The sequence below is a fragment of the Eptatretus burgeri genome, chromosome 2, assembly GCF_056783735.1.
Source record: "Eptatretus burgeri isolate ZD-2024b chromosome 2, Ebu_testis_v1, whole genome shotgun sequence".
Lineage (NCBI taxonomy): Eukaryota > Metazoa > Chordata > Myxini > Myxiniformes > Myxinidae > Eptatretus > Eptatretus burgeri.
The window spans coordinates 63569886-63589338 of record NC_140962.1 but is presented as its reverse complement, the minus strand read 5'-3'; the positions used below and the strand labels follow the sequence as shown (position 1 = coordinate 63589338).

General features: G+C 40.3%; 1 protein-coding gene across 4 annotated transcripts in view; it reads right to left on the bottom strand.

Moving 5' to 3' along the window:
- LOC147032174 (latent-transforming growth factor beta-binding protein 1-like) overlaps positions 1-19453 on the bottom strand; it is a 293202-nt gene that overhangs the window by 60416 nt on the left and 213333 nt on the right. For all 4 annotated transcript variants that reach the window (XM_085869539.1, XM_085869540.1, XM_085869541.1 and 1 more), the window contains 3 exons: positions 15302-15469; positions 5907-5987; positions 4232-4360 (listed from right to left, as the gene is read on the bottom strand). In XM_085869539.1, coding sequence (XP_085725665.1) covers positions 4232-4360; positions 5907-5987; positions 15302-15469 — 378 coding nt within the window. The remainder of the gene's footprint in view (positions 1-4231; positions 4361-5906; positions 5988-15301; positions 15470-19453) is intronic.

Here is a 19453-nt window from a genome sequence, read left to right as displayed (position 1 = left end):
AAGTGTAAAAAAAAAAAAAAAAAAAAAAAAAAAAAAAAAAAAAAAAATCGAGGAAGAAGACGAGGAGGAATTTAAGAGGAAGAAGCAGAATCGGGAGAAGGTGAGCGTGTTGTTGTTGTTGGGTATAAATATATATATATATATTTTTTGTTGTTGTTAATATTAATATATGAGAGAGTTCAACAGATTAGGTCATGGAAGTGTAAAAAAAAATAAAATCGAGGAAGAAGACGAGGAGGAAGTTAAGAGGAAGAAGAAGAAGCAGAATCGGGAGAAGGTGAGCGTGTTGTTGTTGTTGTAGGGTATTTCTTTTTTTTTGAGATAAGAAAGAGATTAGTTGGGAGAATGGGGGATGTTTGGAAAGTGGGGAGGATCAAAATTGAAGGTAATGGGGAGAAAAAACAAACAAACAAACAAAAAAAAAAAACGATCGAACACCGAGTGGAACCTCGTGATTCTATCAAAGCTTGCAGAGACGGAAGAGGATGCTGACTGCCGATCTGAGGAATGATGGATGCTACGAAAGAGGGTACAGTCATCAGCAAATACATGAAGAGGATTTTCCAGAGAGTCAGAAAGATCTGTGATTAAGATGAGGAGGACTGGTCCCAAGAAACTGCCTTGGGGTACTCCAGCCTTGACAGTGAGAGGAGATGATGAGAGGATCCGTTGAGAGACACGCATTGACTACGAGAGTGGAGTAAGTCAGTAAGTCAGGAGAGGCAATGGCCTTGGATGCCATAGGCAAAGAGTTTGTTGAGCAAGGAGGGATGCCAGTCTGTATCAAATGCTTGAGATATATCCAGAGAGATGGCCTTGATCTCATATCTGAGAATGAGGGCTTCCATTCTTTTTGGGGGACAGCAGAAGCATGAGCATATCCAGGGTAGAGTTACCCAGTCTGAATCCAAACTGATGGTTTGAATTGAAGCTGTGGGGAAAAAAGGGAATGATTTGATGTCAACTGTGATGATGGCTTACATGACCTTGCTGATGATTGGAGGTAAATGGATAGGTTTGTTGTGAAGAGGATCTGTTTTTGCACCATCTCTATTATAATACCAAGCTGGCACACTAAAAACTCGGCTCGCCGTCACACGATCCCTATGAAATTGCTTTGGCACTTAGCGGACATACCGACAATGTTTGGGAAGTCTTGGCGTTCCATAGTACCACTTGCATTTTGCACAATGCGTATTTTTGTCATTCCCCGTGTACGGTCTGTTGTCTGCTACTAGCTATGTTGTACTGCTATCCCGTGCATGTGCACGGGTATCGCTAGTGCTTATATAATACAGTGATATTGGGTGACATTAAAGCAGATGGGAGATGACATATGGCAAATTATAGGGTGAAGAGAGCAGAAAGAGGATGTGCAAGAGCAGCAGAGCAGGTTTTTAAGACACATGAGCTGAGGCCATCATGGCCAGTGGCAGTATCAGTCAAGAAGAGTTGACAAAAACCTCTCCACCATCTCAGGTGAGAAAGACACAATGTAGGAGCTGTTGGGTTTGACTGGAGAGGGTAGATAAAGGGAGCGACTGGTTGGGGACACAATATTTGTAAACAAACAGAATCGAGGCATTCAACCTTTTCACGAGCAAAGTCGGCTGTGGGGCCATTTGAAGTAAGAGAATGGATGGAGGGGAAGTATACTCCAGAGACAGACTTAACAAGGCACCACCAGGGCTTTGAGGAAAGATACAAGTTTGAAAGTTTCACTTTGATTTTGGCCCGATGTTGCTTTCAGGCTCTCCTGAGAGTAGACACACACTTGTTGCCAGTTTTTGGGAATGATCTGAGGTTGTCTTCGGTCGGATGTTCCTTCCAGGAATAAAATGCAAATTCGTTTTGATCGCAAAGATAATATGCTTACTGGATGAAGTAGTCAACTTGATGCTCAATCCACAGGAAATCATTCAATTTCTGCAATGCAATTGGCACAAGGGACTGACAGGAAAGCAAATTCAAGGTTTGAATTGTCCAGTTTGGGTTACGTTCCTGGTGAATTAGGATCTGATCAATACCTGTCAGCGTGGTGCTCTGCCAGCACGACGGTGCATTATTATTGACGATGGTGTCCTTTCAGTGTGAAGGAAAGCTGGCGGTCTCGTCTGTGAACACTCCCTTGTAGATGTTAAATATCTCACAGTGGCTTTAAAAAGAGTAGGCCATTTAGTTCCACTACCCTGGACAAACGATTACTCTGAGCTTCTTCTAAGACAATCTCTAATGCACATGGCAAGACATCCAATTTATTAATTGTTTGTTCAGTTCCTATTATGCAGTATTTACTCTTCGATTTAATAAAGATACTTATTACAGTTGACTGAGATCATGGTTGACACTTGCACAAATTATATTGTCGGATTGTTTTCTTACATTCACAAATAATTATAAGCAGATAGCACAGGTGGCTTCATGTACCATTCAGAAGATAGTGAATTGTGAAATGCCACGTGTACAAAACACCAGTCAGAGAGCTTAAGTTAGGTTTGAACTGAGATGCTGAAACTCAGAGATGGGACTGCCATCAACGTAACTCTTGTCAACATAATTTAATGAAGTTGAGCACAAAGCCCAAGCAAATCGCATGCTGTACTCGTCATAAAAAAAAGAGAAAAAGAGAGGAGAGAAGAAAGCATAGCTTTTCAAATTTTTGTTTGCACTGCACTTGCCACCCATTGGGTAATGTATAATGTCAAATCATTGCCCAACCACAATCCATCATATCGGACAGAAGAGAGGTGATTTCATTGTGATGTGTGACAAAGAAAACGGTTCCACACATACAGAAAAACCAAGTACAAGGCAGTTTTAAAACGTCACAAAGATATTATGTGCCGTTTACAACATGACCATTCTGCTTACAAGGAGCTTTAGCTGTATTGATGCGACAGATGTGTGAGATTTATGGTGTTTGTGTGTGCGTGTCTATGAGAGAGAGAGAGAGAGAGAGAGAGAGAGAGAGAGAGAGAGAGAGAGAGACAGAGACAGAGAGAGAGAGAGAGAGAGAGAGAGAGAGAGAGAGAGAGAGAGAGAGAGAGAGAGAGAGAGAGAGAGAGAGAGAGAGAGAGAGAGAGAGAGAGAGAGAGAGAGAGAGAGAGAGAGAGAGAGAGAGAGAGAGAGAGAGAGAGAGAGAGAGAGAGAGAGAGAGAGAGAGAGAGAGAGAGAGAGAGAGAGAGAGAGAGAGAGAGAGAGAGAGAGAGAGAGAGAGAGAGAGAGAGAGAGAGAGAGAGAGAGAGAGAGAGAGAGAGAGAGAGAGAGAGAGAGAGAGAGAGAGAGAGAGAGAGAGAGAGAGAGAGAGAGAGAGAGAGAGAGAGAGAGAGAGAGAGAGACAGAGACAGAGACAGAGACAGAGACAGAGAGAACTAGAGGGGGAGCACTCGGTGGAGTGCAAAACCTCAGCCGCCAATACTGCTAGGTCACTCAAGTGAACCTGATATCCTATTCATTCAATTTGACGTCAACAGTGCTCACAGAGTTATAGTTCGCAACTTTCCCTTTTACTTTTAACTTTTACATATTCAATTCATTCGTCATAACTAGATTCCTTGAGACAGAAATTGATTTTACGTGGGTATATCCACCTGAAGTTCCCAAGTTATAATTTTGGCATGTTTTTTTTTGTTGGAAATCACTTATAACATGTAGAAATGCAAAAAAAAAAAAAAAAAAAAAAAAAAAAAATCGAAATTTGGTTGAAAAATAAGTTGCAAATTTTTTTTCTTTTCTCTAACTATTTTTTTTTGTGGGGGGGAAGGGGTTGGAAATCACTTAAAACATGTAGAAATGCAAAAACAAAAAATTCAAATATTTTTTCAAGGCCATATTGCATTTTTGACCAAGTCCAAAATCGAATGGCATGATCCTTGGACCATACCTAATCCCCCCCACCAAGTTTCATCGAAATCCATCGAGGAGTTTTTCCATAATACTGTTCACAAACAAACAAACAAACAGAAAGGGGTGAAAACTGTAACATCCGATCTTCGATGGCGGAGGTTAAAGATGAAGTGGATGAAAATCCTGCTCCATGTAGAAGAATGGGTGTTTGTAAATTGTGCATTTTTTCATTCAAGGATGTAATTAATGTGAAACATTTGATCATGATCAAGTTTAGGAATTCTCGAATTTATTAGAAAAAGAAAATGCAATGTGTGTTGTTTGCAGCATTCGAAAGGCGAAGCCTTAAACTGATCTTAGTGATGAGTGGCTGTGGATGCCATACCAGTGCATTGCAGACTTGCAGAATCATAATCGAAGCCAGGCTGACACAAGCACTCAAACCCAGGTCGTGTGTTCCTGCAATGGCCGTTTTTACAAAGTCGTCCTTGAAACATGGTGCATTCATCAGCATCTAAAACGTAAAATGCATTCCGTGTCAAACGTCGGTTTTGTCAGGTGTTTCAACACAACTTCTGGGGTTTTAGTATTTATGAACTTGCTTTAAAATTAATCAAACAACGAAGCAACAAATTGCTTGCTCTTATCCATCTCCATACTTTCATGTTTTGCAGTAATCTGTCCGAAGAAGAACTTTATTGATAAATAGTGTTCTCTCTGTGTCTTTCTCCCCACGTCCCCTGCCCCTCCCCCTCCCTTCTCCCCTCCTCCTCCTCCTCTCCCTCTTTCTCCTTCTGCCTCCCCTCCTCCCACTTCTGCTCTCTCTCCTCTCTCTCCTCTCTCTCTCTCTCTCTCTCTCCTCTCTCTCCTCTCTCTCCTCTCTCTCTCTCTCTCCTCTCTCTCCTCTCTCTCCTCTCTCTCCTCTCTCTCCTCTCTCTCCTCTCTCTCCTCTCTCTCCTCTCTCTCCTCTCTCTCCTCTCTCTCCTCTCTCTCTCTCTCTCTCTCTCTCTCCTCTCTCTCCTCTCTCTCCTCTCTCTCCTCTCTCTCCTCTCTCTCTCTCTCTCTCTCTCTCTCTCTCTCTCTCTCTCTCTCTCTCTCTCTCTCTCTCTCTCTCTCTCTCTCAGCCTTAAGAGCAACTCCTAAATTTGGCTAGCCACTGCTCAGCACTCCAGATTTTCCAGAAAAATAAACCTTGTCTGTTCATCTGGTGATGTACACTTTAAGCTGATATAATTTATCGAAATACCACAATCAACTGCTCTATATTTATAAATGACTTCCAAGCATTTTGTGGAATAAGCTGAGTGGGAGTAAAACAATAGCTGCTTCAGCCTCTCACCTGATTCAAAACTTAATAAGTAAAGCCTCATCCATATATTATGGAAATGATGGTGTGATTTTGTCCCAATCCCCTTTCCCTCTGATTACTCCAATATTCTATCCAGTATTACATTTTATTAATACCCTACTGGTTTCACTGGAGGGGGCTTTAGGTTTGCTCTCCTGTCCATCCCACCTATGGTTTTACCGACCTTCTTCTCATACCTTTCAACATATTATTCAACTGAAACTTGGGACATGGCTTTATTATGATAAGTTACAGAACAAGTTCGAGTTTCAGGGTGTTTCATCAATTTTTCAGAGCTGTGCCCTTTTTGGACTTTGGATATCACATTGGTCAGGGGACATGATGTATTGCAAAGCAATTCTCACTCTCGTTTCATTTTATTTAATTTCAATATGTCAACATTCCAATATTCCAGTATTCCACTTTCTCTCTCCTCCATCATTTCCATTATTTCTTTTCGTATTTTCTTCATCTACGGGTACCCGACTCTCCATTATATCTCCTCTCCTGTTTTCCTTCCCTTCATCTCAATTACCCCCTTCTCCTAAAGATGCATACAATGCATAGATGCCCAAAGGCAAACATGATAATTGATTTGATGCGTACAAGTAATTTTGCTTTCAGGAATAAAATTGACGTTTCTACATGTATTTTATCAAATAACTATTAAAGTGAGTTTATTGTGGTGAAGTAGGCATAGGTTTAATATCACCTTCATAAAGCAGATCATCCAGCCTGGCATGCAGAGTGGGTATAAAACCTTGACCGTTGGGACACAATGGACCAAGTTCTTCTGCAACAAAATAGAAACAATCAAAGCACAGGCTGAAACTGTGTGTACATTCATACAGCTTGTTCGTGTGTAATAATCATATTAGCAGTGCACACAGAAGGATCAGAGGCTCTTGTATTAAAATGTCATGCAAACAATTTCCTTACATCATGCGAACCATCTTTATACCTTGAGAAGGTATCCACAAAATCCAATGCATTCAGAAATGTTCTTGCTATACCACTATTGATTCACCCATTGGACAGTAAGCGGAAGATGAACAACATCTGCCATTGACTGGGAAGCATTAATGGACACATGATGTCACATATCTAAATGCCATTTCGGTTTGACCATCGAGTTCTCCTCCTGAGTTCGTCCCTTTAAAACAAGCAACCAGCTAGTGATCCAGGAAAAGCATCCAAGTCTTATGGCAAGACCAACTTCCTTCCAGCTGTGGTGTACACTGTAATTTAGTGCAGCTGTGGCATTTGAATACACAAAAAGAACAAAACCCTCTTCAGGAATAATGTGAGCAGTCGCCTGGCATTTTAAGACAATATTGTCTACAAGGTGGCTGTAAAAGTCTTTCGCTTTGGGTGGTAGCATTGACAGGTGCTTTTGGTTTTGATAACTTTCTTTCAAAGTTAGACAGTACACAGGATAACAGTACGTTAGATAAACTGACAAGGCCATGCTCTTTGGTTTATTCACTTTGTAGACTGAAATTGTAGGGAGTACAACTTTGTAAAGCATCATTAACAATCACAGAGATATTTATGGCAAAGAATTTTAAATACGATTAAGTTTTCCAATTTGAAAAACATGAAATCCCTAAAAAGGTCTGCATGAAAAAGGAATGCTTGTTTGTGGAAGTTGGCTTTTGTGAGAGTCCACATCAGATTGGTGTTTTTTTTCCTGCCAAAATTCTAAGGGTAAAAGGAAATGGAGGCTGAAGGTGATACAGCCTGACCGAATCTAAAAGTAATCTTCAATTTCCCTTTGAGAAATGAAAGGATTTGGACTGAACCATCTGCAAATCATGCAGGTTATCAAAACCCTCACATTTTAACAATTATTAATATGTATGTTGATTATTCTCATGGACATTTAATGGCCACCATTATAGTTGACCTTTAAAACACTTTCTACCTATACTTTCAATTTTCCACTTAAGTCCAAATATGGCACTTTGTTCAAGTGGAAATATTCGTTCCTCAGATCACAACTGTATTATCATGGAGGGAGCGATTGGAGTCTGAGGAAACTGAAACCCAAGAGAAATAACAGCACAAAGTGGACACCATTTCCTCAACTCCATCACAAACTAGGATGACTGTCGGTGCTCTGTTTGCAAGGTTTACGCAATACCACTCAGATTAGATCAGGTGAATGCAGTGTCATAATTCAATATCCAAGAAATGTTTTAACTGAAGTTTGTTGTTAACTGAAGCTGTTAAATGAAGTTTGACATGAAGCAGACCTAAAATCCAACTTACTTGGTTGTTGAAATATTCAGCTATACAACTCCTAACTCATGCAGAATAATTATTTCGTGAGGGTAAGTGGATCTTACTACTTTGGTTCCCATCGTGTGCTGCCTTCTTGGCTGCTGGTTGCATCATTGGTTAGGGGCGCAGCTATGCCGCTGATGCAGTGCCCCTATTACCAGTATACTGGTGCTCATTTCACAGACCTTGGAAGGATGACAGGCTGAGTCAAACTACTTTGGTGATGGCAGTAAACAACATTTTTATCCAGTAAAATTCACCTAATTGCTGCTGTGACATCACTTCCTCCTTCTTCATGTGCACCTAATGGGCAACCATGATCGTTCTGTACTAGGCCTCAGAGACTCATTATCGGATACCCGTTGGAACACTTTTCTCCATTTCTTCTTGTTTTACCTTGTGGGTAATAGCCAACCATCCTTCTTCTACTTGTATGGCAGCATTCATTCCCCACATGCCTATGCTGGCAGAGACTGGTACATCATTATATGGAAGAGAGGGACAACGGCCTTGGTGCTTCAATGATTTTCGACAAGGTGTTAGTTTCTCAGGATCGTCTACTGTGTGTGCAGTTGCGTGGAATGTGCTGTTGACCAGTGTGGCCATGCAGAGGATCTGTAATGGCGAGGATCTCTGATCACAGACTTTCTGGGTTTTTTTGTGTAAACATTGCCGAGCCTCATATTAGAGCTAGCAAACAGAACGTACAACAAGGGTAGCAAGAGACAAGAGGGGTGGGAGAGGGAAGGAAATGTTTTTGTTCTAAATCACTATTCTGAAGTGGAAACACGTGATTTTCTTGAAGTAGTGTGTATTTTAGCTTTCACTTCATAAAACGATACATTTTACAGAGAAAAAAAAACTTATCAATGCAAAAATGTTCAAATTTGCCAAAAACAATTGATTGGATTGAAGAGAGTGTGGGAATTTGTTTCAAAGGTGGGAGAAAAGAGGAATAAAAGAGTGAAGGTGAGCAGTGATTCTTGACTTTGGTAGTTTTACCAGAAGGGGTTTGATGGGGGACCTTGAGCACCGTGCGGAAATGTGTGGGGTACATATCTCAGACAGAGTAGGGGGAGGGGGAGGGGGGATGAGGCAGGAGAGGAGATGGTAGAAGACAGAAAGACCACCGACCTGCCTGCAATGAGAGAGTGAGAGACCCAAAGACTCCGCCTAATTGTGGGAGATACCAATGATCCTAAATGCCTTGGTTTCCACAGCGTGAAGCTGATAAAGTTGAGAGGCAGGAGCACCAGCCAGGATGGGAGAGCATTACGCCGTCAGGCTGTGGACGAAAGCTTTGTATGTGGACAGGAGCTCAGGTGTGTCAACAAAGAACTTTGCATGACGGAGGATGCCAAGATGGTGACTGGCTTGGCAAGCCAGCTTGGAAATGTGGCTTTCCCAGGAAAGATCATGGCAGATAGTGAGACCCAGAAGCTTGAATGAAAGGACTGCTTCAAGAGGATTGTTGAGAAAGTAGATGGGGGTGGGGGAGGTGGTGTTTCCACCAGGGGAGGTGGTGTCTTGGAGAGACATAGTGAGAGTGTGAGATTTGTCCAGATTGAAAGACATGTTCCACATGCTGGACCAGCTTGTGATTTTATCCAGATCTGCAGAGTAAAGAGGCTGCTGCTTGCCAATCTGAGGGATGACAGATGGTACGGCAGAGGGTGGAGTCATCAGCAAAGAGATAAAGAGGATTTTCCAGAGAATCGGAGAGATCACTGATGAAAACCAGAAAAGAACAGGGCCCAGAACGCTGCCTTGAGGAACTCCAGCCTGGACAGGAAGAGGGGTATGAGAGTTCTAAGGGTAAAACTCTTAGAAAAATACCCCACATAATCTGCTAAATTACCAAAAAGTGTTGTACTCGTCTCAGAATTTGCCTGATATGTGGCAATGACATGAAAATGAATCTGGGGCTATATCTCATGGAATTCTGGTATTCAACATCAATTTTCCATTTTCCAGCAGGATTTGTCACTATGATTGTAATCAATTGCTGAACATCAGTTCAGATGTTTCATCTCTTCTTATTCCTCCATCTATTTGGAATATGATCAAAGACTTTGATTTGCAATGCAAGTATTCATTTTGTAGGGGAGTTCAAGCTGGGTCATGGAAGGCCAAACAAAGGCCTTGTGTACATAACATACCAATAACTTCACTCTCCTGGAGAAGCATAGCCAAAGAGTGGGCAGTTACCTTTAGTAACTTAGTAGAAGTCTCCATCGCTTCATCAAAATCATCCACTACAACGATTTCCCCATCATTTATTTTGTGCAATGCACGCTCCACTTGCAACAAGTTTGATGAGTTTTCAACTGTTATCCTTGACCAAACATTGATGTTTGCACCATCACTGAGAGATGGTTAAAATATAACATGGACCTGGAACTCATTGCGATACCTGGCTATGCAATGTTTAGCAAGTCTAGAGTTCATTAAATCAGAGGAGGTGTGGAGTTTACATGAAACATCATTTTAATCCTTTTGTACACAATGAAGTACGGGTTTGCCCAACATTGGAAGTAACGTGGATCAAACTTCATCTTACATGCCTGCCAATATCGATTTTGTGTATCTATTGTGCAATCGTCTACTACCAACAATCGAACGATGCAAATGAAGTGCAATTGACAGAGCATAACCTGTCTACTCTTGGTATATTATCAACAAAGCATTGTGATGCTAGTTTTATTATACTTGGAGATTTTAATCAGCTTAACATAGCGACCCACCTGTCTGATAAGCAGCAGCATCAAGCGGTTGACAAACTGACTTGAGGAAATAAAGTGATGGTTGAGATCCTAACTAACATCAGTGATTTATATGGAAATGTGCAAATTACTTCCATCCTAAGCTGCTGCTATCTGATCATAACATTATACTTTGGTTCCCAATACAGCCGCAAACTAGAAACACTCAAGCAATCCGATGACGATATAATCGGCCAATGCCACACAGTGCCATCCGAGCTTTTGGCAAGTGCATTTGAAATCACGATTGTATAGAAGTAACGGGCAATGGCAATGTCATAATTCACATGTGAATGTTTCAACCAAACTCTCAATTCGGCTATCGAAACATATTTTCCAATTCACAAAGTGAAATTGCATTCATTTGACAAACCATGGATGACCCCCATAAATAATTAATTCATTCACAAATGGTAAATATAATTTCACCGTGAAAATATTCGGAAATGGAAAAGAAAAAGCAAAGTCACATCAAGTATCAAGTTATCCACTTCAGTCTAGTCGTGGCTGACTTCTGGTGACATTAACGATCAGATTTTATCCAAACATCCCGATCATGCACTGCTTCCAAAACTCCAGCAGAGACATCTTGGTTGAAGCCTTTACCCCATCCATCCAGCGTAAACAATGTCTGCCTATTCCTTCAACCATAACCAGCATGGTTGACTTATCCAGACTTTTGTTTTCTGATTGCATGATGTGTCTAAAGTATGACAGTTTCTATTTTAGAATCAGTGCTTCCAATGTATATGGTGGTCTAATTTATTCAAGCACCGATTTATTTGATCATCTTGCATGGAGAGTGAAAGCTAAAACAGAGTATTTTCTCACATGTGTCCAGCATCTGAAACATACCAACCCTTCAGCACGATACTGCAAAATCCTATTTTAACTGGAGAGCAACGGGATCATGTGTCAATAACTGTGCCTGCAGGAGACATCCAGGATGATTTGACGATCGTAAATGTCATGAATGATTCCTTCATCTGTATTTTTTTCCTGATTTAGACCCTATTGCTCTGGCTGCAATGCCATCATACAATGCCTATAGAAAGTCTGCACCCCCTTCCAACATTTTAAGCTTTTGTTGCCTTTGAGCCTGGAATTAAATTGCATTAAATGAGACTTTTTTGACCATTATTTACACATCGTATCCCACAACTTACAAGTGAAAAACAAATACAAAACTAGAATATCTTGGTTGGAAAAGTGTCCACCCTCCTGAGTTAATACTTTTTGGAAGCACCTTTGACAGCAATTACAGTTGTGTCTGTTGGGATAGGTCTCTACCAACTTTGTTTACCCTGATTGGGATATATTTGCACATTCATTTGCATAAAACTGTTCAAACTCAGTGAAGTTGCGTGGGGAACGTTGATGGACAGCAATCTTCAAGTCATACCCTAGATTTTCGATTAGATTTTGGTCAGGGCTCTGATTGGACCACTCCATGACATTTATCTTTTTGTTCCTTAGCCATTCCAGTGCAGCTTTGTCTGTGTGCTTTGGGTCGTTGTCATGCTGAAAGGTGAACTTCCTTCCCAATTTCAACTTTCTTGTAGAGGGCAGCAGGTTTTCCTCTAGGATTTTTCTGTATTTTGCTCCATCCATTTTCCCTTCAATCCTGACAAGTGCCCCGATCCCAGCTGATGAGAAACATCCCCATAACATGATGCTGCCCCCCCCCCCAATACTCCACAGTAGGGATGGTGTTCTTTGAGTGATGTGCTGTGTTGAATTTATGCCAAACATAACATTATACATTTAGGTCGAAAAGTTCCATTTTGGTTTTGTCAGACCACAACATTTTTGCCACATGACATCAGAATCTCGGAAGTGTTTTTTTGCATCTCTCAAATGGGACTCAAGATGGGCTTTTTTGAGTAATGGCTTTCTTCTTGCCACCCCACCATACAGATCACACTAGTAGAGTGCTTGGTATATTGTTGTGATATGCGCAGATTGGCCAGCCTTTGCCATAAAGGCCGGTTGTTCTTTCAAAGTTGCCAATGGTCTCTTGGTGGCCTCTCTGATCAGTCTCCTCCTTGCTTGATCATTCAGTTTGGAGGGACAGCCTGATCTAGGCAGGGTCTTGGTGGTACTACATGCCTCCCACTTCTTAGTGATTGTCTTGCCTGTGCTCCCAGCGATATTTAAGTCCTTTGAAATATTTTTGTACCCATCACCTGATCTGTGCCTTTCCACAACTTTATCCCAGAGGTCTTTTGAAAGCTCACTTGTATCTATGGTTGAGTCTTTGCTGTGACATGCACTACGCAGCAGAGAAAAACTATAGGAACAGCTGATTTTATTCTGAAATAATCAGAATCACTACAATTTAACACAGGTGGAGGCCAATAAACTTGGTGCGTGATTTTGAAGGTGATTGGTTGCACCTGAGCTAATTTACAATTGATATTATAAGGGGGGGGGGGGTGGACACTTATCCAATAAAGATATTCTAGTTTTGTATTTTTAATTCATTTTCTGAAATTTGTGGAATTTGTTTTTCATTTGGAAGTTGTGAGTTCCAATCTGTAAATAAAGGTGAAAAAAGTCTGGTTTAATGCAATTTAATTCCAGGTTATAAGGCAATAAAAAATGAAAATTTGGTAAGGGGGTGTAGACTTTCTATAGGCACTGTATCTTCCAATTTTGAAGCCATGTCCAACTGCAAACTCATTGGAAGTACAAAAACGTTGGCAAAGATTCGGCATAAAACTTCTTGTGGACCTGATGGGTTGTCTGCACACATTATATTATCTGTAAATTATCTGTTGAGCTAGCATCACATCCAACTCGTATAAAGAACTCCTCTTTTCAACAAGAAAAAGTCCCAGATGCATGGAAACCTGTCATAGTTGTCCCGATAACTAAAACTAATCCTCTCTTTTTGGAAAAGTTAAGACCAATATTGCTTTCAGATAATTTAGCTTAGGTTGCTGAATCATTCATTGCAAAATGGATGTATACATGACATGACTCCAAAACTAGAGGTGCATCAGTTTTGGAACTGCAAAGTGATTTCCACTTCACACTGCTTCCTCAACATGTTATACCCGAAATGTGTCAATATGGAAATGGCCAAATCATTTTCGTCAATCATTTTAATGGATTTTACAAAAGCTTTTGATTGAATTGATCACATAATTGTGATTGCAAAGCTGTTTGATCTCAGTTTATGTCCTGGTCCCGATATTACTCCCTGGATCTGTGATTTATTGTTTTCCTGCAAGCAGTACATCTGCTATCATGTGACTCGCTCTGAATTGGCATCACTCAATACAATAGTCCCTCAAGGAACTTGCTTGGGACCCATCATTTTTTTTTAGCGATGATCATTAACGCACTGCCATCTGATAAACTGTATTCATATAATTATGTCGATGACTTAACACTGGTTCAATGTCATCAATTACACCAGCCTCTTCAAATACAGTGTATGCAATTAACAGTAAATAACCTATTGAAATGGTCTGAAAGAAATAACATGAGATTAAACCCTGAAAAATGTGTCAAAATGGATATTTCTTACCTCCACCACCAACGGTGAAGGAGGTTATACTTTCACCCCTTTCTGTCTGTTTGTCTGTTTCTTTATGTACATGATATCTCAAAACGTTGTGGACAGGTTTGGTGTGTGACAAGGACGAACTCATTATATTTTGGTAAAGATCCGGATCCGGATCCGACTGCTAGACTTTTTAAAGTGATTCTTCACAATTGAGAGATAGGGCCAAAAATGATATATAGCACGATATCTCAAAAAGTTGTGGACGGATTTGGATTAAACTTGGAGGACAAGTTAGGTGTGTGACACGGAATGCTTGATTTAATTTTGGTGAAGATCCAGATCTGATAATTTTTAAGTGATTCTTCACCATTGAGAGAGATAGGGCGAAACCAATATATAGCACGATATGTCAAAAAAGTTGCAGACGGATTCAGATTTGGAAATGATATAGTACTGAATAGCATGATATTTTTCCAAAATGTATTGGGCCCAATAGGTTCTCGTGGATCAGGCATTACGTGGAGGTGGTATGCACTCTACCGAGTGCCTTTCTAGTTTTACATGAGATCCTCAATATGAGCCAATTTTGTGGATCGGAAACAGTAATCTCGATAATGTATGTATGGTGAAAGTTCTAGGTGCTTCCATGCCAAAAGATTGAAGATGAGAAGCTCATGTGGAAAATATTGAAAAACATAATGTAAACTGCAGATGTTACGTCTGTTGAAACATCATGGTATACCACCCCAAGACTTGCTCACGATTTTTAAAGTTATGTTCGGTCTCTTAAAGAATATGTAGCTCTGGTCTGGAGCAGAGCACTCCCAAAACACCAAAATTTCCGCATTTAAAGAGTTCAAACACGTGCTCTTTGCATCGTATTGGGATCCAAATATATAATATACCAACAAGTTCTGTCTCAGTACTTTTACACCATAGGCTGGAAAAATGCAAAAAAAAAATCATGATGTAGTGGGTTCATGGAAAAAAAACTTAATAAACTACCAATCAAATTCTACACCCCGCCACCCCTCCCCCCGACTAATAACTCCACAAGGAACTGAAGATGGACTGCCAAAATCCTGGAGTTTTGTAAAACAAATCGTTTGAAGAACATTGCTCTACCTTTGTTCATATATTTTAAAAAAATGGACTCAGTATTGACATATTGTACGCACTCGAAGTAACTCAATGCTAGTATGTGTGTATGTATGTATTTTTTTAAATGTTTATAATCTAATCCTTCTTACTTTTTTGAAATCTCCTTTTCACGTCCACGTCCCCCCCTCCCATTATTTATCTTTCACCATTTCATCCCTTCATTTTATTCAACTTTACATATTGCTGATTCATTTTTGATAACCTTGTATTGTTACACATGATAATTCTTACACAACAATTCTTTAGTGAGGGCAGGATCTTATTACTTTGTTGATTGTAGTAAACCCGATTTTTATCCACTAAGACCCTCACTTAAAAAAAAACATGTGCAAAAGATGAAATAAAATAATGGTAATATGCAAACTACCAGCCCTTAAACAACCATACCAGCCTCAAGAGAAGTACAAATAGCGATGGTACAATCGCTTCCCCATCCAGCACCTACGGTGCAGCAGCACTCCAGCAAGGTGACATTTCGTGCAATCACATTGTTACACCTGTTCTCATCTTGCAGGTTATAGTAACAGTCCTTCCTTGAATCCTCGGATGGATCTTCTGTAAAAGCACAGAGCAACCAACTTGTAAGATGCCTGCACAATGAAAGAAATTTTAACAGCTCAAGTATGCGACAAAAGTTAAATTGAGAAGAAAAAAAACATAAATGCAAAAGGTAGGAATGCATCATTGGGCCTTCACAAAGGATATATGAGGAATAAGACAGGCTGTGCAGATGTTAAACACTGGTCAGGTAGGAAAAATTATAGGCAAATCAGGCCAAAACATTCACCGGTAAGATGATACAGTACTGCACTTTCTATTGGCCGAAATTCAGTACAATGTTTGTGACAGGGTCCGATCTGTACTTCTTTTCAACAGCACGAACCAACAACCTATTTAAAATTGAGCAAGATTTTGCGAATCGATAATTTTGCACATTTTCTTACAGTCCCAATGCTTTTGGCGCTACAGTGCGGAATACTTGGATAAATTGTTTACCTACAGCAAGTGGAATTGATGAATGATAGATGCAGTGATAGTAGGGAGGGGGGGGGGGCGCTGCCTCTTGTGGCATGACATTTTTTCGATAGGATCATAAAGCCAGCTGTCCTGTCTGCATTTAGGTTCTGGATTTAAAAGATCCGATGGTATTTTTTTGGAAAGAGTTTATGGCCAACTTATCTTGCATTTAGTCCTACCTGAAGACAAGTGGAAGTGCTAGTGTGTTGATATTTGGCACAGACATGAATGACCAAATGGTCTCCTTCTGTGTATAATTTTTTTGCATAATTGATTAACTAAATGCAAACTGAAAATTTTATTTGATGCTAGGGTTGATTGTAATGAAACTTGCAATGGTATTCAAGTCTGAAATGTTGCGTCAAATCACTCTTCCATGAGCTAAGACTTTGTATACAATTTATTTTTTGTAATTTTGAGACGTGACGGTAATTTTACACACTTCTGGCACTTGAAAAACACTTTACAATGAAGGTCAGTCAACTCTTTGCTTCATGAGATGTTCATTACAACCTAGTTTCAAAATATACTGCACACCTTTCAAAAAAAGCATCTGTTGTTTTGCAATGTGGGAAGACTATGCACATGCAGATTGGTAGGGTTCATTCCAAGTTTGGGTGTGCTGTCCCAATATTTATGGTAATGCAGCATACAGCCCTGGGCTTTTTTTTTTAATCAATTTTATCATCACACTATGTGTCATAAAGTGATTCGAGGAACAATTAATGCAGCAAATATTACATGATGTATGACAAATTTCAGATTTTTGAAATGAAAGATCATATCAACCGAAATTCCCCAAGTGAAAACGTAATGCAAATCACGATTATACTACATGTAGTCATTCATTATATCAGGATTGCCTGCATTGTCAAGGAGAGAAGTTGAAATATTCCGAGTAAAAAGGGGCGATGGGAGTTGGGGGGCAGGAGGGGGGGAGGGAGTTGTATTCTTCACATATTGTAGTGTCAATGGCTCAACTAACATCGAGCTCGTTGCGGCGGGAGGTTAAAATCCCATGATGTACCGAACAATTTTAAGTCCTCTGGAGACATTCCGAATTATGGCGGAATACACGCGCCGCGCGGTTGTGAGGAGAGACAAGAGAACCTTGGTTCTTGTTAAAACCAACGGGATTATTTTCCGAACCATAAACAAATAAAAAGCACCAGGGAATGGTGCAATCACGATGGAGGGGACCATGGCTTTTTCCCACTCTCCTCAGCCCGGAAAAGACAGTGTTTGTGGCTTTATTTCATTTCTGCACATGCCATGACCTCAAGAATCTCTTAAACAAAGCCAAATTACAAAATTTAAGCTCCAGAAATGAACTTAGCAACAGTTCCACCTGCCTGAAAAGTGGCCTTATTCAATTATATCGAATTATAATTTATCAGACATATTTTGGACATTTTTTTTTCGAAGTTTTTTGGGGTTTTTTGTCGAATTCAGACAAAGTTTGGACATTCGAACATAGCTATCACTTACCAATCCAGTCGTCCTTATCAACTACTCAATTAGAATGCTTGCTTGAGTGCTTAATCCGCTTGCTAATCGCCCTGCAGTCGACGGCGGTACAGTTTGTGTCCCAATCAGGATGAAAAGTCAGACAGTTGCTACAAGGTGGAGGTACATATATGGATAGATTTGGATCTGAATTTAAGGCATCTCCACGGTTGTGTGTGTATGCCTACCTGCTTGATGATGAGTGCCGTGGTGGCAAAGTTTAATCCCATAGATTGGAGGTTTTAACTTTTAACCTCAGCAGTGTACTAGTGGTCACGTTTTCCTTTGTCCTCGTGACTGTTTCTAAAGCAATTGGTTATTTTATATGACTTGATGTGGTTTCCAAAGGTTAAATGGTTTCTCTTTGTGAGTTTCAAGGCAAGATACATTTGATAGCACCCAATTTCTGAGCCGTTCGCCGTCTGAACGTGCTTTCTCAATTTCAGAACAAATATATTTTCCACCTGTCACATGACGATTGTGTGTGTGTGTGTGTGTGTGTGTGTGTGTGTGTGTGTGTGTGTGTGTGTGTGTGTGTGTGTGTGTGTGTGTGTGTGTGTGTGTGTGTGTGTGTTGTTCATAAAGCATAACATATTCTCTGCTAACTCCACTACCCACACTACACATATCTCTATATCTCTCTATATCTCTCTATATCTCTCTATATCTATCTCTCTATATCTATCTCTCTATATCTATCTCTCTATATCTATCTCTCTATATCTATCTCTCTATATGTATCCCTCTATATCTATCTCTCTATATCTATCTCTCTATATCTATCTCTCTATATCTATCTCTCTATATCTATCTCTCTATATCTATCTCTCTATATATCTCTATATATCTCTATATATCTCTATATATCTCTATATATCTCTATATATCTCTATATATCTCTATATATCTCTATATATCTCTATATATCTCTATATATCTCTATATATCTCTATATATCTCTATATATCTCTATATATCTCTATATATCTCTATATATCTCTATATATCTCTATATATCTCTGTATAGCTCTATATATCTCTATATATCTCTATATATCTCTATATATCTCTGTATATCTCTATATATCTCTATATATCTCTATCTCTCTCTCGTTCTTTCTCACTCTCTCTCGCTCTCTCTCGCTCTCTCTCGCTCTCTCTCGCTCTCTCTCTCTCTCTCTCTCTCTCTCTCTCTCTCTCTCTCTCTCTCTCTCTCTCTCTCTCTCTCTCTCTCTATACATATATACATATATACATATATACATATATACATATATACATATATACATATATACATATATACATATATATATATATATATATATATATATATATATATATATATATATATATATATATATCACATCCTCGCTCCACCCCCTCCTAATACAGTGCAGCATCCTCCCACACCTCCGTCTGTCCGTCTGTCTGTCTGTCCTGTCTGTCCGCCCGTCCGTCCATCTGTCTGTCTCCGAACATATCTGGATGGTGGCTATGCCCGGATGGGGGTTATCTCCATACATATCCGGACGGTGGTCATCACCGCACATGTCTGGACAGTGGTTATCTACATACATATCTGGATGCTGGCTATTTCCAGATGGTCGTTATCTCCAGACATGTCAAAACAGTGGTGATGTCCTGACAGTTCCTCCCCTCACACTGCCTTCCCTTCCCCAACCCCTCGTTATTACCCCACCCCTCCTCATACCCCCACCCACCTCAGTCTCCATACTACCTCGCTCCTCCACCTCTCTCTCTCCCCTCTCTTTCTCTCTCCACCCCCTTTAATATACCCATCATCCTGATGTTGGTCATCTCCAGATGTGCCCGGATGGTGGTTATGTCCGGACGGTCCCTCCCCTCACACTGCCCTCCCTTGCACTGCACTCCCCTCATGCTGCCTTCCCTTTCCACACCTATCCTTGCTCCCCCTCCCTACCCTCTCCATCCTCTCACCCTACTCTCCCTCCTCTCACCCTACCCTCCCCTCCTCTCCCTTCCTTCTTACTCCCC